The sequence below is a fragment of the Garra rufa genome, chromosome 15 (assembly GCF_049309525.1).
Source record: "Garra rufa chromosome 15, GarRuf1.0, whole genome shotgun sequence".
Classification (NCBI taxonomy): Eukaryota; Metazoa; Chordata; class Actinopteri; order Cypriniformes; family Cyprinidae; genus Garra; species Garra rufa.
The window spans coordinates 14,220,299-14,237,310 of record NC_133375.1 but is presented as its reverse complement, the minus strand read 5'-3'; the positions used below and the strand labels follow the sequence as shown (position 1 = coordinate 14,237,310).

At 37.9% G+C, this 17,012-nt stretch overlaps 1 protein-coding gene across 4 annotated transcripts in view; it reads left to right on the top strand.

The window, feature by feature from the left end:
- ep400 (E1A binding protein p400) overlaps positions 1-9,682 on the top strand; it is a 52,441-nt gene extending 42,759 nt beyond the window's left edge. For all 4 annotated transcript variants that reach the window (XM_073819536.1, XM_073819537.1, XM_073819538.1 and 1 more), the window contains exons 49-52: positions 4,588-4,739; positions 4,829-4,972; positions 5,117-5,170; positions 8,132-9,682. In XM_073819536.1, coding sequence (XP_073675637.1) covers positions 4,588-4,739; positions 4,829-4,972; positions 5,117-5,170; positions 8,132-8,458 — 677 coding nt within the window. In that variant the 3' untranslated portion in view covers positions 8,459-9,682. The remainder of the gene's footprint in view (positions 1-4,587; positions 4,740-4,828; positions 4,973-5,116; positions 5,171-8,131) is intronic.
- Positions 9,683-17,012: the final 7,330 nt, after the last annotated feature.

Below are 17,012 nucleotides of genomic sequence, written 5' to 3'. Positions count from 1 at the left end.
GGGAGTAGGGCGTAGAGATGCGCACTTCCATTTGGAATTCGCCCCATGTCTTATCTGTATTAAAAAAAAAAAGCATTGCTGGTCAGCACCACCTAGCATGCAGGTGTGAATTAGCAGAAGGCAATCAATTGTGCTCAATGTGAAATGGCCTTTAAAAAATAACAAGTATGGAAGCCCGTTTCGGCCACTAAATAAAAAATTTAAAAAGGTAATTGCGACTTTCTACAATTTTGCTCGCAATTATGAGTTTAGATCTCACAATTCTGAGAAAAAAATATAAATTTGTTTCTGAGAACATCAGTCATTTCCCCCTCAAAATTGGACTTTATATCTCGCAATTGCAAGATTGTATCTCACAATTTTGAAAAAAAAAATCATAATAATAATTGTGAGAAAAAGTCAGAACTGCGAGATACAAATTTGCAATTGCGAGAATAAAGTTTGTAATTCTGACTTTATTTCTTACAGTTGACTTTTTCAGTCATATCATATGTCAATACAAAAAAAGACAAAAACAGTCAGTATTGCGAGAAAAAGTCAGAATTGATATGAACTCGCAATTTCAAGAAGAAAAATCTGAATTGAAGAGAAAAAGAGAAAAAATCGCAATTCTGACTTTTTCACTGTTGTGAGTTTATATCACGCAGTTCTGAGGAAACAAGACTTTATATCTCACAATTCTGACTTTTTCACTGTTGTGAGTTTATATCACGCAGTTCTGAGGAAACAAGACTTTATATCTCACAATTCTGACTTTTTCACTGTTGTGAGTTTATATCACGCAGTTCTGAGGAAACAAGACTTTATATCTCACAATTCTGACTTTTTCATTCGCAATTGTGAGTTTACATATCGCTATTTGGAGAAAGTTAAGAATTGTGAGGTAAAAAGTTTCTCTCACAGTTCTGACTTTTTTTCACAATTGCGAGTTTATATCATGCAATTCTGAGAAAAAAAAAAGTCAAAATTGTGAGATAAAATAGCACAATAATATAGGGCTGCAACAACGAATCGATAAAAATCGATTACTAAAAGCGTTGGCAACGAATTTCATAATCGATTCGTTGTGTCGCGCGACGCAGAGACATTTGGTTGTTATTATATATATTTAAAAAAAATTGAGCGCAGAGCGGAGTGGACACATTCGGTCTCTCTCCCGCACTGATGCCAGCAGAGTTCGGCACCTCATAAGCTGTGTTTCCATCCAAAAATGCTAATTTAACTTATGCGCAAAACTGGAACATTTGAGCATAAAGCACCGTTTCTACATTATACATATATGCTGCCCCGATTTATATCAAACATGTTTGATATTGAAGCCTACTTTGGCAGCCAATGCTGCCCATGCTCGATCGCAAAACAGCTGCTGTACGGGTCGTTGGATAGTGGAGATGGAGAAAACTACTTCTATAGTTTTTGTAACACTGTCTGTCTGTATAATGTGTCGAAAACATACCACAACCGTAAGGAGAAAGAGGAGCTCTGCTGAGGTGAAATCGTCTCAGTTTTGAATAGGGCTGTGACGGTGGCACGTTGTTTTTTATATATAGCCTACACTTCAGTCAGCTAACAAGCAGCCTAAAAACGCTAAAATAAATCAAAGAAATAATATATTTAATTAAGAAAGTAGCCTAAGAGTATTATATAGGTTATTAAACAAACATTCCTTGTAAAAATGTCCGACAGCTCATCAATTTTTGGCCGACTGACTTTCCAGTCCGACTGTCTTTTTTTCTCTTCCTCTTCCTCATTACACAGCTGCTGATTTTAATAGCAAAGTGATTACATTTATTTTCGTTCCTTTAGTTTATAAAGTTAATTTAGAGATATATTTGGAACACTTTTTGTTTGTTAAATTCAAGTTTTTGTTTTTTAAAGTTATACCTCGCAAACAGCGGCAGACAGATCAAAAGCCTGCTTAATTCATCGCGATTTAAATTAAAATCCATTGATATAAAAAACTTAAAACATATCACAATATTAGTTTAATCATTCAATCAATATAAATCCAAAGTTTGTGCGGAGAGAAGCGCGCTTTGCAGCGCATGGAGACGCCAGTGCAATGTGGAATTTCTTTTTTGCTCATAAAGGTAAGAGTAATTTACCACCCGGGCCGGAACTGTAAAGGGTCTACCTTAGTTTGTGTGTACTAACAGTATCAACAAAATGTGCTCTTAAAGAAAACAAACAGAATACGCTTGATATCTTTGGTTTAAACAGGAGCGCTTCACAATAATTAACCGTAACCCAGGTAATCAAACCCCTCACAAACACAATATCTATAGAAAGCTTTAAGTTATTATTTTACTATAAAACGAAATAATTAAAATCGAAAACAAAACTCTTTCATTAGCTAATCCATAAAGATGCATTAGGCATTAATGAGCAGATGGCAGGATCGTCAATTTCATCTTTGCAACACTGAATCAGAAAATACTAGTTTATTAATAAGTAATTCGAATATTTTCTTAATTTTTGCCTTGACACATTCATGGTAATTACTTTTGCTGGGGCTTTGAGGCCAGTTTTGCGTGCATTTGAATGCGGAACTCTTCCAGCTGGTCGCTGCTGATGGCAGGACACTAAACACCGCCATGGCAGAATGAATGTAGCAGAAAGTTAGTCAAGTTATCCCGTTCCAGCGTGCAAAGTCACATGACTTTTTTAATGCGCACTGAGGAATTTAATTTGAGAGGCTTCTTGATGGGAAATGGAGCATGTACACCACAGCAAGCCGCTGTCTTTACGGATAGTAATTTTAGTTTATTTAGTCTATATATTTGGCAGATGTAAAGCATACATGTGTATGTTTTTTGTCTTAGTCCATTTTTATTTTATTATTATTATTATTATTACAGTTCAAGGAGCAACATGTTCGTGCACTTTCTAAAGATTTTAGTTCTGTTTTTGAACAAAGGGTTGTAAATCCCTTGTTTTTTTTTATCCGATTCATCGATTAATCGAAAAAATAATCGACAGATTAATCGATTATTAAAATAATCGTTAGTTGCAGCCCTACAATAATATATATTTTTTAAAATTCAGTGGCAGAAATGGGCTTCAATACAAAAACACATAAAAAATGACTAAAATTAAATTAAAGGAAAGCTGGGAACAAAAATGAAAGCTAATTCAAAATATGAATTGATAATATAATAGTACAGTGCCTTGCAAAAGTATTCATACCCCTTTATTTTTTCACATTTTGTTTTGTTGCAGCATTATGTTAAACTGCTTTAAATTAGTTTTTCCCCACATCAATTTACACTCCATACTCCATAATAATGACAAAGCAAAAATCAGATTTGCAAATTTGACAAACATATTAAAAATAAAACACTGAAATAAGTACATTGCATAAGTATTCATACCCTTAACTCAGTACATAGTTGAAGCACCTTTACAGCCTCAAGTCTTTTTGGGTATGATGTGACAAGCTTTGCACATCTGCATTTGGCAATTATCTGCCATTCTTTGCCTCACCTTTTCACCTCTCAAGCTCTGTCAGCTTGGATGGGGGCTGGCAGACATTTTCTAGAGTCCTAGTTGTTCCAATCGTCTTCCATCATGGATAATGGAGGCTACATGCTTCTGTGAACCTTCAGTGCAGCAGATTTTTTTCTGAACTCTTCCCTAGATCATTGCCTTAACGCAAGTCTGTCACTGAGCTCTACAGGCAGTTATCTTGACCTCAGGACTTGGTTTTTGCTCTGATATGCATTTTCAGCTGTTAGACCTTTTCTGAGAAGTGTGTGCCTTTCTAAATCAGACTCATTCAAATTAATTTGCCACAGTTTAACTCCACTCGAAGTGTAGTAACATCTAGAAGCAATATGAATGCTCCTGAGCTAAATTTCGAGTGTCCCAGAAAAGGGTATGAATACTTATGCAGTGGGACCTTTTCAGTTTTTTATTTTTAATAAATTTGCACAAATGTTAAAAACCTATTTTTTGCTTTGCCATTATGGAGTAGGGAGTGTAGATTGATGTGGAAAAAGTAATTTAAAGTAGTTTAACATAAGGCAGCAACAAAACAAAATGTGAAAAAATGAAGGGGTATGAATAATTTCTCAAGGCACTGTATACACTGATGACTAGAGTAGTCATGGCTTCACAAGTGCTTATTTTATACCAAATATTCCATACATTCGGAATTTGGTGAATGTTAAGTAGCGCTGCATGATATCTATCGAAATAAAATTAATTTATCGAAATAAAGTCAGTGTTGCGAAAAGGCTTTCTGTGATTGTCAAATCCCACAGGCATGCAAATTTAATTGAATAAATAAATTTAACCAGTTTCAAACATGGCATTTATATGTTTAATTGATCAAAAACAGTGGGCATGTAGCCAATGAATCTCTAAGAGATTAGAGATTTCAGTAACTTATTGTGAAACACGTTAACCTAATCAGTTATCAGACAGAAACTGAAGTGACTGGCGCAAGACTGTTTATTTTTTTATTAAACACCGTTTATGACCACAAATCTAGCAGTCTGCTTCCTTTCTTTACTCGCCCATATCGTCTGTGTCAGTAACAACCTTTTAGGGGCTCCTGTAGACTAAAGCCTGTGTGTGTTTCTGCAGGTGGTCAAGTGGTGACCCACCCATTCCAGGTGCAGCAGGTTCAGCAGGTTCAACAGCTGTTGCACAGACAAAAGCAGCAGGTAGCTGCGCAAGCGGCTGCGGTCCAGAAGGCAGCACAGCCACAGCAAACACAAGCTGCTGTGCAGCAAAAGGTACCAGTCGGCTAATGTGATTTATTTCTTAATGAAGCTTTATTTGTATAAATGTACCTTCAATCTCTCTCTGCTGTTTCTTTGTTCAGCTGGGCACACAGCAAGCCGCTCAGACCACAGCCCAACAACAGAAAGTGGCATATGCCGCCACCACCACTCAGCCCGGCATTAAGACCCAGTTCTTCACCTCCATCGCACAGCCACAGAAACCTGCTGCAACACAGCAGATACAAGTAAGAAATCAGGCTTTCATAGCCAGCGCCTCTCTAGCCTGATGTGGTGTATTTTGAGTATTTTGCAGTGCTATCTTGTGCTTTATGTGTGTGTGGTTTTAGTGCCCAGCTTGGCTTTGTAGTGATTTTCCCTTTTGCTTGTAGGTCACTAAGCTCCCTCAAATAGTTCAGCAGCAGATAATATCCTCACCTCAACAGGTAAGTGTTTCAGTGTTTGCTGTACTTTGTGTTTGATTGCCTAAATTCATTTGGTGTCTTTTTTTAAGGGAACATGAAGTCAAAAGTGATCTTGTTTCCTTTCTTTGTTTGTTCCTGATTTTGTTCCACCTCTGAAATGCATTTTTCGATGATTTTGTTTTGTTTTATTGTATAATATTGACATGTACTGCTGTTAAACTGTTCGGGGTCAGTAAGATCTTTTTAAAGACATTTATACTTTTATTTGGCAAGGATGCATTAAACTTAACAATAATGACAGTAAAGACATGTATAATGTTACAAAAGATTTCTATTTCAAAGTTTTCTAATCAGCTAGCTTAACTTTTTTAAACAGTGATACTAATGAGAAATGTGTCTTAAACCGCAAATCAGCATATTCTAATGATTTCTAAAGGATAATGTGACAGTGAAGTAGTAATGATGCTGAAAATTCAGTTTTGCCATCACAGGAATAAATGACATTTTAAAAATATATTCCAACAGAAAACATATCTTTCAAATTGTAATATGTGCCGTATTGCTATTTTTACTGTATTTTTTATCAAATAATTAATTAGTGCATTAGTATAATTAGTTTTAATGGGTTTTTTAAGAAGAATTAGAATTAACTTAATCCCGAAAAAAACTTTCCACTGCATTTCATTGCTGTCATTAAAGGACCTGCTGAGATCATTTCAGTAATCGTCTTGTTAACTCAGGTGAGAATGTTGACGAGCACAAGGCTGGAGATCATTATGTCAGGCTGATTGGGTTAGAATGGCAGACTTGACATGTTAAAAGGAGGGTGATGCTTGAAATCATTGTTCTTCCATTGTTAACCATGGTGACCTGCAAAGAAACGCGTGCAGCCATCATTGCGTTGCATAAAAATGGCTTCACAGGCAAGGATATTGTGGCTACTAAGATTGCACCTAAATCAACAATTTATAGGATCATCAAGAACTTCAAGGAAAGAGGTTCAATTCTTGTTAAGAAGGCTTCAGGGCGTCAAGAAAGTCCAGTAAGCGCCAAGATCGTCTCCTAAAGAGGATTCAGCTGCGGGATCGGAGTGCCACCAGTGCAGAGCTTGCTCAGGAATGGCAGCAGGCAGGTGTGAGCGCATCTGAACGCACAGTGAGGCCAAGACTTTTGGAAGATGGCCTGGTGTCAAGAAGGGCAGCAAAGAAGCCACTTCTCTCCAAAAAAACATCAGGGACAGATTGATCTTCTGCAAAAAGTATGGCGAATGGACTGCTGAGGACTGGGGCAAAGTCATATTCTCTGATGAAGCCTCTTTCCGATTGTTTGGGGCATCTGGAAAAAGGCTTGTCCGGAGAAGAAAAGGTGAGCGCTACCATCAGTCCTGTGTCATGCCAACAGTAAAGCATCCTGAGACCATTCATGTGTGGGGTTGCTTCTCATCCAAGGGAGTGGGCTCACTTTTGCCCCACTTTTTCTCACAATTTTGCCCAAAAACACAACCATGAATAAAGAATGGTAAAAAAACACCCTCCAACAGCAACTTCATCCAACAATCCAACAACAGTTTGGTGAAGAACAATGCATTTTCCAGCACGATGGAGCACCGTGCCATAAGGCAAAAGTGATAACTAAGTGGCTCGGGGACCAAAACGTTGAAATTTTGGGTCCATGGCCTGGAAACTCCTCAGATCTTAATCCCATTGAGAACTTGTGGTCAATCCTCAAGAGGCGGGTGGACAAACAAAAACTCACTAATTCTGACAAACTCCAAGAAGTGATTATGAAAAGATGGGTTGCTATCAGTCAGGATTTGGCCCAGAAGTTGATTGAGAGCATGCAAAGTCGAATTGCAGAGGTCCTGAAAAAGAAGGGCCAACACTGCAAATACTGACTCTTTGCATAAATGTCATGTAATTGTCGATAAAAGCCTTTGAAACATATGAAGTGCTTGTAATTATATTTCAGTACATCACAGAAACAACTGAAACAAAGATCTAAAAGCAGTTTAGCAGCAAACTTTGTGAAAACTAATATTTGTGTCATTCTCAAAACTTTTGGCCACGACTGTAGTGTATATTAGAAAAGATTTCTATTTTAAATGAATGCTGTTCTTTTTAACATTTTATTCATCAAGAATCCTGAAAAAAGTATCACAGGCTCTAAAAAAAATTGATAAATCCACATATTAGAATGATTTTGGAAGGACCATGTGACACTGAAGACTGGAGTAATGATGCTGAAAATTCAGCTTTGCATCACAAGAATAAATAACATTTTAAAATATATTCCAACAGAAAACATTTCTTTCAAATTGTAATAATAATTCACAGTATTACTGTTTTTACTGTGTTTTTGATTAAATTGTTTTTAAGAAGTCTAATTAAGGCTGTGTTCATTTGATTAAAAAAATACATAATATTTTTTAAATATTATTGCAATATATAAAATATAATTTATTTCTGTGATGCAAAGCTGAATTTTCATCTGGCTTTATTCCAGTCTTCAGTGTCACATGATCCTTCAAAAATCATTCTAATATGCTGATTTATTTAACAGTTGTGCTGCTTAATATTTCTTTTGGAAAATGTGATACTTTTTTCAGGACTCTTTAATGAATAAAAAGTTAAAAAGAACATAATTTATTCAAAATAGAAATCTTTTCTAACAATGAAAACAATGAGTAATGATGCTGCAAAATTCAGCTTTGCATTACAGAAATACATTTCTAATTTTTTAAAGTGTATTAAAACAGACAAGCACTATTTCAAATTCCTAAAATATTAATTTTTTTCTGTATTTTTAATCAAATAAACCGCCTTGATTAGCAGAAAAATCTTACTGATCCCAAAGTTTTAAATGGTGTATTGTTGAAATGTGTATTTTTTTTTTTCAATTGATCCTAGTTCCTAGATATTCCAACTCCTAATCCTGACATCTGAATTGATCTGTGTGTGTGTGTGTGTGTGTGTGTGTGTGTAGATCCAGGCTCAGCCTCAGACAGTGGCCCTAACCCAGGCATCACCGGCAGCAGGTTCGGCACAGACCCAGGTGCAGGTCGCCGCACAAGTGGTGCAACAGAAGCTCCTCCAGCAACAAGTTGTTACGGCAGCAGCCGCCTCTCCTCAAATCCAGACCCCACCGCCACACAGCCCTGCCCAGCAACAGAGCGCCGCAGCCACAACCGCCTCCGAGTCTCCAGCGCAGCAGGCCGTCGCCACCCCACAGCCACAGCAGGGCAAAGGAAACACCCGCACTGGAGCGGCCATGCGCTCCAAAACCCCCGCCAAACCCAGCGGTGGCAGCTAAAGAATCAGAGAACGGGGAAAAAGTACTTGGGCACAACATAAGGCTGTGTTTTATTTCTCTCTTCATTTGTTTTGGAAAGACTGACCCTTTGTAATACAGGAACTCACGATTGACTGTCTGGATTGAGCTTTTTACAATTTGAAGTAACACTCATAAGCTAACCACGTCTCATGCTAATCAAACATCACTCTGCCAACGGCCTTCACTTGTATGGCCAATCCGTTTTTTTGTTTTTGTTTTTACAGCTTATTAACTGAGGCTCCTTCCTCAGGATTCAAGCATGACGATGGCTCGTTTTCATATTGAACTCTTTAATGAGCCACTAAATGCTCGCTTTTTTTCTACCGTGCTATGTGCTCTGTTTATACAGTGTTTAACATGTCATCACATCTTTAAGGTCATGGATCAAGTGCGTTTGGATCACAACAGCCATCGTTTCATCACTTCAACGCTTCGTTTGGACATGCCAGAAACTCTTTTGGCAGGTCGTCTCAACATTATTCATAATGGTCAATCAGTCGAATCTAATATGTGTCCCCCCTATGTTTTTTTAATAGGGGTGTTGTTGTTGTCCCTTTGCTGTTTGTGTCAGTAAATATCCCTTTATTTAAGCATCTAATGACGATAATCAAGATTAGCAAGGCTCGGCGAACTAAACTCATCCTTTGGGGATATAGAAATGGCAAACTACCGTAGTTTGAGATGTGTGACCCATTCGAATATAGTTGTATCATGAAAACCCCCCTAAAACGAATTCTTGTCACCATATACACAAGTTCAGCTGCATGGATGGATACCATCTGAAAATTGTCTAGTACGTGTGCTTGTGTGTGAAGTGTTTGTGTTAAGTGGTACAATTCTGACAACAAATTGGTAGAAAAACTATCCCGCGCTGTAGCCATTTGGTGGTAGCGGCAGCTGTGGGAAGTATCGCCTCCCAACTTCGATTTGGAAGAAACGTCATCGCCGAAAACACATCTGTGAAATATTTTCCTTTTTTTATGCATAGTTATGAACAATGTCACCATTAGTCAGACCTCAGCTTGGCCGCTAGTGTGTTTACGTTGGCCTGCTATCAGTAACGAACGGACTTCAATCAAGACTTTCCGCTCTGTGTATCTAAATCATATAATGTCGGGGCTTTCGGTCATAAATGCGTCTTTTTGTATTGATGTTGGGTCAGGAACACATGTAAATAATTCGGGAGGGGGGGTGGGTTGCGACGGCATTTGTATTTGTAAAGTAGTTGTGTATTCATTGAATTTTTTTTCAGCCTACTTGTATAAAGTGTTATGTTTTTACACACGTCTGGCTTATGCCGTGTCTTTCTTCTTTGTCCGGATGCGTGTTTGTATTTTATTCAGTAAGACAAGTTTCAGATTACATTAAGTCAGCGGTTCTGCCTGGAGTCCATAGATATGCATTCCTGTACGTCTGTGTGTGGACTTGCTGAGTGTGGTGTATGTGTCAGCACACTGGCCAACAGGGATTTCAGCAAGATAACGCATTGAATCTTGCCTGCTCTATGCAAAAACACATTTTGTTCCAGCTGCAATGGTTCTGCTGCTGCTAGTTCTCATGTTTAGCTGATTTCAGCCATAGTCAATGGTTATTTTTCTGTTTAAGAAGCTTACTAGTGACCTAATGAAGGAATGTTTGGTACTGCAAGGTGAAGCGTTCATATCTTGGGTAATCCATAGGAGGGCGCTCTTTCATGTTTAGTTTTTGTGATCATAGCTGGTCTATTGCAGATTGGAGCAAAGTAGTGGTGTTTGCCAATTGAACATCACTAGTTTTGCTTATACTTATGGGCTGTGATTTGAATAAGACTTTCATTTAACTCCTCTCGCACAGTTTGTGCTACACTGGCAACCGCGTGGGAATGCAGTTGAATTGCGATGAAGAGCACAATGTGCAATTCTTTGGAAAACATAAACCTGTAATAACCTGAAATGATTTTCTAATTTTATCTGTATTATTTTAAAACAAAAAAAGTAGTCTTTTACAGTGTACAAAACAATCATCCCTGCAACACTATTACAGTAATATTTATTTACTTATAATATTTATAATAATATTTCACCCAAACAACCAGTATGACTGACTTTCCTCTGTGGAATGTACATTTATTTATTTATTTAAGGGCAGATAAAATTAATGATCACTTTTCATCAATTGTTTGGTTACCAATGTTCTTCAAAATATCTTCTGTGTTCACATAAAAGTGTGGTCACATTAGCAAAAAAAAAAAAAAAAAAAAAGGAGGTACACAGCACCACTTGCACTTAAGTCACTTTACAACCAGTCCTTTCTGTTGATCAATGTGGCAAATTCATGTGGAAAAATCTGCATGAGGAAAGCTTTCACCCTCAAGGTGTGGTCATTTACTGTTGTTCTGCCTTTTTTTATTTACTTAAATATTATTATTATTTACTGGCAAAATCCATTCATTTCAATAGCAATCCCCGCAACAGCGAAATATTTCTCCTTGCAGATCTCACAGTTGTTTCAACTTAGTTACTTGAATTTTCAACACTGACAGAAAGAAAGCTGCTTAGTTTAAAAATGACTTCTGTGTTAGTGGTGCTTTATATGTTGCTACACTTATTGGAAGCCTGTTTCTGCCACTGATTTAGGGGAAAAAAAGGAAATTGTGACTTTTTGTCACACAATTCTGACTTTTTTTCACAATTGTGAGTTTACATCTCAACTTTTTTTTTTTTTAAGATTTATTTTGGGTGTTTTTTTATCTTTATTTTGATAGGATAGTGTAGAGCAGTAAGGAAGTGAAGTGGGAGAGAGAGAGGGGGGTGGGATCAGGAAAGGTCCTTTAGGTAAATTTGAACTTGGGATGCCGCTTTTTTTTTCTCTCAGAATTGTGAGATTTAAACTTGCAATTGCGAGTTATAAAGTCAGAATTTCAAGATATGAAATAAAATAGAAATTCTGACTTTTTTCTCCCAAATGCGTGTTTGTCTCGCAATTCAGATTTTTTTCTCACAATTCTGAGTTCGTCGCAATTCTGACTTTTTTCTTGCAAATGCAAGTTTATATCTTGAGATTCTTTTTTTCATGCAAATGCGAGTATATCTCACAATTCTGACTTTTCTTGCAATTTAGAATTTTTTCTCACAATTGCAAATTTGTATCTTGCAATTCTGACTTTTCTTCTCTCATGCAAGTTTATATCTTACCATTGTTTTTTTCTCGCAATTGCGAGTTTATATCTTGCAATTCTGATTTATGTGACTTATAAAATCCAATTCTGATGGGAATAAAACAATGTTCTCAGAATTGAGTTTATATCTCAAATTTGTGACTTAACTCACAATTGTGTGTTATAAAGTCAAAATTGCGTGATATAGACTTGCAATTCTGACAAAAAAAGTTGACAAAAAATAATTATGAGTTGATGTCTCACAATTCAGAATGCGTTTGTATCACGCAATTTTAAACAATTCTAAATTCATTGTGAAAAGTCAGAATTTACTTTTTCAGAATTGATTTTTTTCTCTCAAATGCAAGTTTGTATTTCGTAATTCTGACTTTTTTTCTCGCAGTTGCAAGTTTATATCTTGCAATTCAGACTTTTTTAGCTGTTCAGAAAAATTGCAAGTTATAAAATCCAGTCCTGAGGGGATAAAACACTGTTCTCAGAATAGGCAATAGACAATGGATATTTTAGCCGTAATTTCATTAATGTGACTGCACCTTTATGCAAAATTCCAGATCGTGTGGATTCTTATTGAAATGACTATAATTTAGCCCCTAAAATTTTTACTATGCAACCGTAAATGTGATCTTAGTAAAAGAGAAAAGACAGTCAAGTTTGAAATGACATTAGGGAGAAAAAATAACAGCCTGGTCTCATGGCGAAAACATACTTGTAGGAACGTTTTCGCAAGACGCGAAATACGTACAAATAAGTACATATCACTGCAGTTTCCAAAAGAAATGTCCACTGAGTGGCGCTAAAAGAGTGTTTGGTTTTTTTCCGGAACAGATTAACGTACATATGGTACAAGCCTGGCCTAAAACTAATTTTTTGCCACACCTGCCAATGGCCGGTGATGGGAGAAAATTCACCAGCCAAAATATTTTTTAACCGGCAATGAAACTCTTTTTCCAAAAATAGGCAGTTACTTTAATTATATGCATTTATAGTGTAATTACTACATTTTCATGTCAGTCCATGTTCATATTTAGTGCAAACAATGAGCTGTCACTTTAATTCAGAGCGTCCAGCACAGCAAAAGTGGCCTGCAATACTATGTCTTCCATACTGTCCATGATATACTATCCTAAATGTGCATACTATCCATCCATACTATCCATGATAGTAGTAATTTTCAATACTATTTAGGGCAGATAGGGTGGATAGTATGCACACTGGAGACGCAGGGTAGACTCGGTGCGGAAACGATCGCTGTACTGCAGACGCACTGAGAATATTTTCTCAGGTAAAAGTTATAGAACTGTGTCTAGCATGCCATTTTAGCTTGTTTTTCGAGCTCTCATCTTTCAACTCATGTCATGTTTTTCGCGAGATTCGTACCCAAGGATTCCACACCCTAAATCCAATTCAGTTAATGAGCAAGCTTGTTACCTCCGGTGCTGTGCCCATTTTCGACGCGCTGTCAAATTATTACTCCCTTTAGTTGAAATCGCTACATTATGGCTAATCCTTACCCTGGAAATCCAGAGGTCTCACGAGAGCACAATTTGAATTGTCTTTGCAAGACACTCTGGCATCGAGCAATGATCCACATTACTGCATTACGTAAGCAGTTCTGGGAACCAATCAAATCGGTGTATCTGATGTAGGCGGGCCAGAGGCGAGCTAAAATGATGACGACAGCACTCTGACGTCCAGAATAATTTAGTAGACAGATGAACACTAGTTGCTTGAAACGGCTTTGGCCGCTACAATGAACGAGTTAGACTTGGCTTTTCATATAAAAGAGGAACAGAAAACCGCGCTCGAATCGTTCCTTTGTAAGAAGGACTTTTTTGCTGTTTTGCCGACTGGATACGGCAAGAGTTTAATCCTTCAGTTAGCTCCGCTGGTAGCTAAGCGTATGGGGCTTAGTGAAAACTTAGTGATTGGTCGTGGCGTTATCCAATTGCGTGCATTGAGAGTTTCAAATGCGTGCTTGGTGCCGCCCCCATGAGTTAGACCCTTTTCATTGCTCGATGCCAGACCCTTAATCTTAATAGATTAGGGTCTGGATTTTTCCAGGCTAGCTAATCCTAACATCGGGTCCTAAATAAATACACACAACGCAAGGGATGCAACAAGATTCCAGCGACAAGCAATTTGGCTGTCCACACAAACGTGACACGATAGAATCACAGCCATTCAGAAGCGCAGAAGTGCACTGCACTCCCAACGAAATTGACTGGTTTATAATCTAATTCATAAATAATACTGAGTGACTGATACCATCTTTGTCATGGTAAACATGGTAATGGTAATGTTTGTTTAAAGGTATTTTCAAGATCTGAGGTAAACAATCTGTTGTTGCTTTCAGTATGGCTATAAATGTCACACAATATGATATCCAAACTCACATTAGACACTTTTAACATTGAACAAAGCACATAATCAGTACCTGAAATTTTCGTCTTGAGATCAGGTAGGTAAATAATGCTAAATAAGTGAGTGAACTATCCCTTTAAAACAGAAATTCTCCGAGGTAATTTACCTGAAACTCAAGATGGCGCTGTTCAGTAACCCAGATGAGTAGAATGTTAACGTTAGGGGCCGTTCACATGTAGCGTCTTTTGCGACATTTCAAATGTAGACGCGCGGCTTGCGCGCACATAATGGAAGCGACGCGCACGCGGTGCGACGCACTCGTTTTTTCCAGGCACGTCCGCGCCGCATCGAGATAAAAGGTGCGTTCGAGATGCACTACACTAGCCTGCCGCCGGCTGGCGAGAGCAGCCGCTTGCAGTCGGGGGAGGAGTGAAGAGACGGCCGTCAAGTCGGACACTTATAGACGATGAGACTGTATTTCAAACATACACAAAAAAAAGGAATAAAGAAAAAGAAGAAATGAAACTACATAAGATAAATAAATAAAAGAAAAAAAGTTACCCTATCATTTATTCTATATGCTACAATCGTTTTGCTTTTTTGTTGATCATATCAAGTATGTGAGTTACTTTAATGTAATGAAATATGACGCTTATTATTTGTATCTTGGTTTTGTAGTTAGCTATAGGACATTTTTCAATTTTTATAAGCAGTTTATTCAGTGTAGTGAAGCCTCTCACAACATCCATTAAAAAACGGCCTCTGGTTGACCAGTTTTTTTTTTTTTTTTAACTCTTATACAATAAGAATATATATTTACCATATCGCCTAGTCTTCATTTTTATCAATAATGTTTTGTTTGAATATCAGATATTCGATATAAAGATTGATTACACACGTGAACTTTTTTAAGAAAAACACGCAGCACACGACGTGCTTGTCATCACATAATCTGACCAATGAGAATAAAGTGTGTCGTCATCAAGGCTTTCGCAGTCGGTTTTAAGCAACTGCAGCGCCTGACCTCTGCGACTGCTCTCGTTTTGCTCTCACGTTACTTTGATGGCACACGTGATCGAAAGGCGGCTGCAGCGCCGATCAAAGTCGGACAAATGATCTTACCAGAATGCATTGTTTTGTAAGGCGGCAGCCGATTTCTTTCGGCGCCGCATTAAGTCGAACGCACCTAACAACATCTCAACTTTTCAGAATGCCGCAAGCGCACCGCAGGTCATGTGACATGAACCAACCAATCAGCTTCCTCACGTTTTTCCGTTACATTGAAACCTCAGCAGAAACATGGAGGAGCAGCTCATCATTGTGGTCCAGGGTTTTCCTGAACTCACTAGCCTTACTCACTAGCTCATCTGCAATCAACTGGTTAATTGATGTCACCTGAAGGAAACCATTTTAAAGTCTGGGACACATGCTCTCACTCTCTCTCTGATCCTGTGGCAAGCCTGGCAGAGCTTACCCTGTTTTTTGTCACAATCCCCTTTTTGTTTTCTTTTGTCATTTAATAAACTTCTTTTTTGTTTGGTAAACTTGTTTTGTGTCCTTGATGTTGCTTCCCCAGAGTCAGGGTTGTAACATTTATGATTTGTCAAGCCCCCATTATTTTGACGCTAATAGAAGAAACAATGCATGGAGACGCCTAGGCTTGGAGCTAGAGCGCAGCTGATGGTTGCTTAGAAACGGCAGACGCTTCCGGAGCGCAAGCGCCCGAGCGCTTTGTTAATAGGAAGAAAGCGGCGCGCCTAGCGTTTTCCACGCGTTTTTAGGCGCGACATGTGAACGGCCCCTATAATATATCTGACTGCTGAATGTCGCGATTGACCAATCAGAATCAAGTATTCTAAGAGAGCTTTGACAGATTTGACAGGTACATTTGCACTGCATACTAACCCAAACCACCCGCAGAGCTTGTTTGATGACGCTTTAAAGAGTGCAACGTTTGGAGCCTTGTTCTACAGTCTCTTCTTGTGTATCCGTGTGCTCTAGATGTGTTTATTGGCACTGACATATTTTCCCTGGTGCGGGTGGCATAACGCAGGGCAGGGCTGTTCCAGTGATTTGTCAGATGCTGTATCTCTCTCCGGCTGACACGAGCCTTTGAACACTGCAGTTCAGAGAAAGACAACGAGCAAACCTACAGAAGTATGTCAAACGTGAGGATGAGCAGAAGTGTGCGCGTTTTCCTCTGTATTTCGCGCCATGTAAGGCTGCTGAGAGAAAGCCAGTGCTGTTTATGAGAGGAAGGTTTACAGCCAGCGGTGCTGCTAATGTGGGCAGAGGTTGAGTTTACGTTTGTGTGTGTTTTCTTGTTTTATTTTGTAAATGGTCAGTGCATTTCCTCTTTCTTGTGTAATTCTAGTCGGAGTTGAGCTAACATATAATTATCATGTATTTCCGTGCTTTAGTGGTACAAGATAAGGTAAAAAAAAAAAAAGGCTTAAAATGACAGTCATGCCCCAAACATAAACTATGAAGCTGTTTTGTGTGTGACTATACTTGTGAGGTCCAAAATGTCCTCACTATTTAAAAATGTCCTGTAGGCTACAACAGTCCATGAGATCCTCGATATTATAGCGAAACATGTGTTGCTAACAATTTTTCAGATAAGAATTTGTTTTCTTGAAGCAATGTGAACTCACATTCATGTAGTAGGTTATTTACTACTTGTTACGACTAATTTATGTTGTAGAAGCATTAAAGTCTCTTCAAGTAATGTTGGCAAAGTCCTAGCTCAGAAATGCTGTTTGTTGAACAATTATTATTTATACACTACCAGTCAAAACAGTACTGCTCACCAAGCCTGCAAGTGCAGCAAAAACAGTAACATTTTTAACTGTTTAAAATAACTGTTTTCAATTTGAATATATTTTAAAATTTAATTTATTCCTGTGATTTAAAAGCTGAATTTTTAGCATCATTACTCCAGTCCTCAGAAATCATTCTAATATTTGGATTTGCTGCTCAAAAAATTATTATTAATATTATTATGCTGAAAACAGT